Source organism: Abramis brama (genome assembly GCF_963993115.1).
Source record: "Abramis brama genome assembly, chromosome: 1".
NCBI classification, from domain to species: Eukaryota; Metazoa; Chordata; class Actinopteri; order Cypriniformes; family Leuciscidae; genus Abramis; species Abramis brama.
The window spans coordinates 24,761,716-24,769,991 of record NC_139963.1 but is presented as its reverse complement, the minus strand read 5'-3'; the positions used below and the strand labels follow the sequence as shown (position 1 = coordinate 24,769,991).

General features: G+C 38.2%; 1 protein-coding gene across 1 annotated transcript in view; it reads left to right on the top strand.

The window, feature by feature from the left end:
* Positions 1 to 3,233: 3,233 nt before the first annotated feature.
* mrc2 (mannose receptor, C-type 2) overlaps positions 3,234 to 8,276 on the top strand; it is a 39,066-nt gene continuing 34,023 nt past the window's right edge. Inside the window, exon 1 of the mRNA XM_084115264.1 lies at positions 3,234 to 3,499. Coding sequence (XP_083971390.1) covers positions 3,373 to 3,499 — 127 coding nt within the window. The 5' untranslated portion in view covers positions 3,234 to 3,372. The remainder of the gene's footprint in view (positions 3,500 to 8,276) is intronic.

Here is an 8,276-nt window from a genome sequence, read left to right as displayed (position 1 = left end):
GAAGGACGTGACTTTTACACATGCTCCTGAGAGCCTCTCTTACGTTCTATGACACATGAAATGAATACTTACAATCTTCAGGATAATGCCGAAAGAGCTGTTTTGTACAGTAACGTCAAACGGGATTAATTCTAGTATCATAAATCTAGATCTATATAGTCTAAAGTCTCAAATATGTACTTTTATAATAATAACAGTGTCATTTTAATTACCTCGTCTGTCAACATGATGCTGACGCAAGTTGATTATTAGAACTGAACAGAATTGAACAGACTTATGGATAAATCACCTGCTGCAAAATGCTCTGAAATGTGGTTAGAACTGTTCTTTTTCCGTGGGATGTACCCGAATACAAGACTACAGTTAAAGGCTGCGTCTCACCTCAGGGTATCTGTGTCTGTGATTTTCTTCCAGCTCCAACTGCATTGCCTTTGCAGAGTGACTGCATTGAAGTCAAATTCAATGTGAAAGCTGCTAGAATAATGTTGGGGAGGCAAGGCATTATACTGATGGCCATTGGATTTCGATGGCTGAGAAAGTGTGTGTATTTGTTAGAATGTGGTGTTTGGGAATGGGTTGTGAAATCTCTGAAACCCTATAATTTCTCTTTCAATCAGAAACAGATAGTTTGGATGGGTGCTTGATGAATCATTGACCTATTCAGTCTAAAGCCGAGCCAAATGCATTTGGACCGTTCAACCCTTTTCAGCAGCTGTTGAATTTATAGTCAAAACCCAATTACAAGGATTATAATTGTTTTGAACCTGAATAGTTTCGGACATTCTGTGAAGATTATAACACTATGCATTATTTATTTTTATACATGTTTAATTTTTACTTTTTACAAGACTGGCACCAAAACAAAACAAAACCTCCCCACAGCTTGAGACGACTTCCAGTCTCTGTGACTCACCATTTGGGGATTGTTTTGGACAAACACTTAGGCAAGCAGAAGCTGGAACCTGTAGATGATTACTTCTACCAAACCAGGCCTGTCTAAACTATTCCAACCCAACTACTCCACCCACTTATTTACTCTAGCCTTGTGATCTCATGTGCGATTACATTACAGAACCTGTCCTAGATTACCAAATGTTGCAAGGAATGTCAAAAACATCCAGTTCCACAGTTAAAGACCCAAAGACCATATATGATGAATGAAGACCAGGAGTCAGAAGTATAATCAATTGAAGAAAATTTTTACTGAAGGATAGTTTTGCGGTTTCATCAGCAGAACTCGGCTTCAATACTCAGCAAGGAGAATGTAGGCCGCTCTGCTGTACATTCACAAAACCACAGCAATACTTTACACGGGTCATTAAGCTACGTCATTACTTCAGGTTGAATGATTCTGATTAGTTTGGAAATAGATAAACTTAGAAAATTTCCACTGAGGTCACCAATCTGGGTTTCTAGTTTTGTTTGTCTGTCATTCCCTGCGTGTCAGTTGTTCACCTCATGAACGTCAGGTCCTGTACAAAATGGTACCAGAAACGAGCACACACACACACACAGATACACAGCTTCTCGGAGGTTGGAGTTGGTCGAGCTCTTGCTCTAAACAGGAAACGCCCCCAAAACATGTTTTTTCTCTCAGTGAGACGTTCAGACAATATTCGTCGTCATTCTCTGATTTGAAAAGTGAAGTAAGTGCTTTAGCTAAGAAATGGTCACGTATAGGCGACCGACTGAAGAGACCCCAGTGACCTCGGATGTCTTGGCAAGAAGATTAAATATGTTTTTACACGTGTTGGGTGCCTCTCTCAAAAACCTGGAGAGAGCACATTCCAGTAAACAGACATGTAATTCTTAATCTGTAATTGAATAAATCTCATAAGCATAAAGAAGTCATTCAAATCATTTAAAATGTAGGAGAAAATCCTCTAATGCTTTAAAAATGGCATGTTACTTGTTTGATCATATTTTAGATGAACTATTATTGTATAAACTTATCTTACATTAGCATAAAATTATAACATTAACATAAATTTCCATGAAAAGTTACATTCCCCCCTCCAACCTTGTATCACCTAAAATGGTGATTTTGACCATTGTCACCTTCAGGTCTTGATCCTCTTGACTGAAATACCACAATATAATCTATTAAACTAATGATAAGTTATTTGTGCTTTTATTTTAATTAGCTAGTTTTAGTGACCAAAAACGTTATATGTAACGCTCAGTTTGCAAGCCGGTTATCTATTCTGCCATATTTATTTATTTTCTATAGCCCTATTGGTGTTTAAAACTTTTTAAACTATCAGATTTTGATAACGGGGTTGCAAAATGAATAGAAAAATGGAAACTTTATTTTACAGTCTCCTTGTTACACGTGTTACATGTAGTTACTGTAATAACTATAAATAAAACTATAAAACTAACCCTTAACCAAACAAATCCTAACCGTAACCCTGTAGTATAGGCCTAAGTAGGCTACATGTTTATTATTACACCGTACTTAAATGCATAATTACACTGTAACACGGACACCTTAAAATAAAGGGTTACACTTTATTTTAAGGTGTCATTGTTATAGTGTAATTATATATTTAAGTACTGAGTAATATTAAGCAACTACGTGTACTTACTATAGGGTTAGGGTAGGATTAGGATTTGGTTAGTTGCATGCAATTATGCATAATTTACTGTTATTACTATGGTAAGTACATAAGGACACTGTAAAATAAAGTGTTAGCAAATAAAGTGTAACCAAAAAAATTGTTAATATTACAATTTAGGTGGTTAACCTCATGGTTAAGCACTTCCTTCCACTGACCATTTGGTTTTAGGCCCTGTACACTATTCGTGGAGAGCGTCCGATATTTTCATATGTATTTTTTACTTGAATTAATATGAATACTGTTGGTCTGCAATGCGTTGTAAGTCTTTGTCTAACTTCATGTGCAGAAAATAGGTAGCACGTTTGCTTTTTGTCACAGGAGAACAAAAACGCCTTCTTTTGTCAAGAACGCTATTTCTTTCCCCGAGTAGGCTAAAGCTAGTGTTGCATGTGTGAGTATAGGCTATTATCTACACAAAGAATGAACAATGTCGTGTTTTTGTTGCCTGAGAGCAAAGTGTTAAGAAAGTCTGCTAAATTCCCAGTCCTGGACACTTATCCCGGGTGTCGGGTAGTCATTCAAACTTATTTCTCCGCCTCTTCCACTTCATTTTCTTGGGACGTGTGAGTGTGTGCGTGTGCAGTGAAAGTGAACGGTCTGCCCCGCTCATTCACTCCGAACTCATCACAGTCCACGCACACAGCGACACTCACACTCTCAAAGCCCGTCTGTCCTTCACTAGCCCTGCTTCTGTTTCAAAGGGAAGGGGGGAAAACATTCGTGTTTCTCTCCGTTTCACCTCTCCGCGGGTATGCATCATCAGCACGGTGGCGGGCACCGGGACGGCTGTTGGAGTCGCGCGTGGATAAATGTTTGCAGATGCACTTTATATTTATTTCTAGTATTAAGCCTGGAGCGGAGCACCACCGTGCACTCAGGTAGGAAATATTCACGCTTTATTATCACTTTTGCCATCCAATGCCTTTTGCATTTTTTTCTTACTTCTTTGTTTTCGTGATTGCTGACGTGTTTTGTGAATTAGAAATAACTAATAATGAGGCTTGGTTTTATTTGGGGTGCTGTTGTGTAATGTTGGCTTCGGGTGCACTGATGTGAAGGAATGCCACGAAGGTCCAAACTCTGAGTGGAACCAGATGTGAAAAGAGGAAGAGAGAACAGGGGGAGGGGGAGTGCGAGCGCTGATGGTGTGGATATTGATTCATTCCAGTTATTCGAATCATTTAAATCGATTTACTAAGAGATTCATTAACTGGTTCGTTTATTGACGCTTTCTTCAGGTTACATAGTTACACCAGTAGGTGGCGACAAGAGAATGTCCTTTTGTGTGTTGTTTGAGTCGCTGAATCGTTTACTCAGCTGATTCGTTAAAATCGCTCATGGGTGAAAATATTTTACATTCTTTATCAAAAAATTAATGGATATACTATAAAGAAGAAACTCTAGAAATGACATTTAAGCATCATAAGTATTTCTCTAAAACTGACAACAAACAATAGCTGTAATTTTCCTTAATTTTGTACACTGCTTGGCATAATCAAACTATAGATAGGTCTGTAAGACTTGGTTCGCTTCATTTCCTTCACAAACGAGTGTCTTTTTAAAGGGGTCATCGGATGCAAAATTCACTTTTATGTGGTGTTTGCATATAAATGTGTCTTTGCAGTGTGTGGACACAACCACCATACAATGAAAAAAAACATTCACTCCTCTTTTTTTAATCCTCAAAAAGCCTAAACGCTCTAAATAATTAAGTCGTTTGGATTTTCTGAGCAATATGATGTCGTATTGCTCATGCTCCGCCCACAACCACTGACGGACTGTCCTGTATTAGGGGCATTCCAACGATTGGGTGACATTTGCTTGTTGTAACTCTTCAAAATTAAACTTTATTTTTTATCTTTTTTCAACACTGAATCTAATACTACACATATTTAACTATTTAACTAAATGTGTATTGGTCAATCTCAGGATACTTTATTTACAAGGTTTCTAAACAGAAGATAGACGCATGTTTTCTCAGTCCTGTTACCGAAAGTCAAGTGCCATTTAAAAAGCATGTTTAAAAGTCCGCCGGCATTTTGTCAGTCAAAAATAGTCGATCTACGAATGCAACGTAACAGGGAGGAGAGTAAAGATGGAAAGCTCCTAAAGCTTTAGTTCCATATAAATTTACAGATAATTTGTTGTTTTGTCGTTAGTGAAAATCAATATTGACCTTGTATTTGAAAAAGGATGCTCATATAAGACGCAATACTAAAATTCAGAGTCAGTTCATTCGCACTCGGAGATCAACTATTTTTGACTGTAAAAATGCCGGCGGACACAGCTACAGTGAGTTGTTCAAAATCTTTCTTTTTAGTAAACTCTGTGTACACAAACAATGTTCTCAATGCTCGAGTTCATGTGTAGAGCCTCTGGTGATACTTCGAGCAAAGTTTCATGTTGTGTCGAGCCTTCTTAGTGTTTTAAAAATAGCGTTTTTTGATGCTATCACTGTAGTGCCCCTAGCACTCCCATTCAAGAGGCAATTTGACCGAAAACGAAAATATGGTCAAACTTAAAAGTGGCGTTTCCATTCTAATTATACTTTTAAACGAAAGTTTGCCTCGGGTAGATTAACAAAAAGACCCTAGGCTGCATTTTGGTGAAACCCTTTATGGGTCATAGGATGGAGGACAGAGGAGTGAGGAAACGAGGAGGGATATTGAGAAGCACCCTACACTTGTGTCGACACGCCCCATGGGAGAGAGGGGTGGGGTGAGCAGTTGCTCATTATCATTTAAAGAGATATGCACCGAAATGGGTCGCTGTGAACAGAGCTGTTTTTGAGGAGGTAAAAGGGGCATTGTTTTACACAACCATTGTGGAATTTTAACCAAAGTATGTTACAAACTTTATATGAAGACCCTAAAGAATCATACCAACTTCTGGAAAATGGGCATCCGATGACCCCTTTAAAAGCCAAAAGAGTCCAAATAAGTCCAACATTTGACTCGTTCAGTTAGACCAACAAGCTCCTTTAGAGCCCAAACTCTAATGCTGTTTGCTCATACTCAGACATTAAAGGCTGAAAAGCACTGGTTTCAAAACGGCGATTCTCTGAACTAGTCAGTGCCTGAAAATAACGATTCGATTTGTTCACTTACAAGATTTGTTCAGAAAACTGATTCGTTCACAGACGCAACACCATTAGGCACTGCTTTTATGTTTTATAGCGCAACTTTAGTGGGCTTGTTTGCAGAAGCATGTTCTTGGTTTCTCACTGCTCCGTTAACCTGTGTTCTCAAGCGCTTGATTCTCACCCCGTAAGCAGATGTGCCCTAAATATCCGGTTACACAATAACGAGCCGCAGCCGAGGGCTGTCTACGTCTCGGAGGTCTTGTATACTTTTTAGGGCTTCTCTCAACTTCACAGTCCAGCAGACACAGGATAGGGTTTTGCACCTCTGTGTCAGGGAATTTTTTCTTCTTCTAAAGAACAGAGCAGTGTTGTTAAACAAGCTAAAATACGTCACCGAAGACTCGACAGCGCAGATTGCTGTAGGAGTTGCAGGATGCAGATGGAATTATGAGTAGCTGCAATTTTTCTTATTCTCTCTTGTAGCCTAGATCCTAAAATTGTTATTTTGGCCCATGTCACCTCTAGTCTTGAGCTTTTTGACTAATCACCTAACAAAATCTATTGAACTTATTGAACCTTTTTGTGTTTATTTTATTGTGGTGAATTTTTTAAATTTATTTATCAATTTTAATATTTTAGTCCTTAAAATTTTACATTTATTTAAATAATTATTTAAATATTCTTTTATTTAGTAGTTTTATTGATACATTTTATTATTTTTAGTACTTAAAATTATTTTATATATTTAAAATAAAATTATAATTAATAAATTGTTTTATATACATTTAGGAGTTGAAAACTTTTTGGAACCAAATTTTGGTAAAAGGTGTTATAGAAAATAAATAGCATCTTCTACCACTGACCATTTGATGCTTCAGATTTATATTAACTATTTATATTTATATTTATATTTATATTAATTATTAGATATGCTTTTTGACACTTTTAATATAAAAATATAATGTCCAATGTTTGACTGTTAATATTATTTTTTTAAATTATTGATGCATTTTTATTTTTGTGTCAATGCATATAAAAAGCTGTGGGGGGACTCTTATATTAGACCTGTTTCTGCCTCAGTTGGGGTTTGATCTCAGGTCAGAGCTCTGACTGAGGGCTGCAGTAACGGGAGCTGAGAAACAAATACCGGCCGGAATTTCCTGTGTGTTGGTCAATCATCTGTGTTTACAGAATAAAAGGATCAACTAATACCCTGACCTCTCTCTGCACCCTTCCTTTTGCTCCCTCACTCCTCCTTTTTTCCCTCTCCCTGTCTCCCAGCTGGCTTGTTACCTTCCTTCCCCCAACTCCACCTCTCTCTCTCTATCTCTCTCTCTCTCTCTCTCTCTCTCTCTCTCTCTCATTTTATATCCCAAACTCATTGCCCTCCTCCAAAAAGGGGAAGGGAAGAACAAAAAATACATCTGTCATAATAATAAACGTTTAGTTTTGGTAGCTTAGAATCAGGGTTCGGGGAAACCACATACCACCACATGACTAAGCTCACGATCAGACTTTAGTCCCCCCCGATGTGTGCCTGTTTCTTCTGCCTTTTCCATTTTGTGGTGTCCTTTGTATTTCGTCATGGGGATTACACTCTAAATTCAGAAGGCATCGACTAGTTATAATACGTTGGCGATAGAAGTATAGGCCTATGTTAAAGTATAGAATCACTTTTTTATTAGGGGTTCAAGCACGAAGTGCTGAAACCCTATTGTAATTGTACTGATTTTTATTATTATTATTATTATTATTATTATTTTCCCCTAAAACGCATCGTGCAGACCAAACCGTAAGAGCTGGAACCTTGAAACTTGGCCAAATGGTAGTCCTCAATTTGGGGAGAACCTATCAAAGTATGACCCCGATTGGCCCATAGGTGGCGCTATAGCAACCAAAAGCGCGAAACTGCTCATAACTACTAGACCGTATGACGTAGACTCAAGTGTGTTATATCATTGGAAAGCTGGATGCCTGACGAACAAAACGTATATCTCCGATTTCATTTCCGCCATGATAGATTTTCCGCCATTTTGAATTTTGTCAAAAACATACTTTTGCGAACTAGTCCTAGGTTTTTCGCCCGATCGGAACCAAACCAGTGCAGAAATGTTCTCTAGAGTCTGTTTATCAAAAACTATCGAAAAAAAGTTGAAATTTCGACTCACGGACGGTAAGGGGCGCCAAAACGTACGTTGTGGGAGGGGCCTATTTTACTAAAATGGCTATAACTCCAGAAATAAATGAGGTATCTTCACCAAACTTGGTACACATGTGTAAGAGGTCAATCTGAGGTCACAGTAAAAAAACCGCGGCAATTGGCCACATGGTGGCGCTATAACATGAAAAAAACATAAAACAGGCTATAACCACCTGACCATTAGTCCGATTGACTTGAAAATTGGCATGCAGTGTCTTGGTCCAAGGTGCCATGTATGTGTATGAGGACATTGGCGTATCTCGAAAAACATGGCCGCCATCGGCCAATGAAGTTTGAGCACCTATTAGACAAGGTTAACGGAGGCCGATCGGAACGAAACTCGATGGGCATGTTCGACTCAAGGCCATAGAGG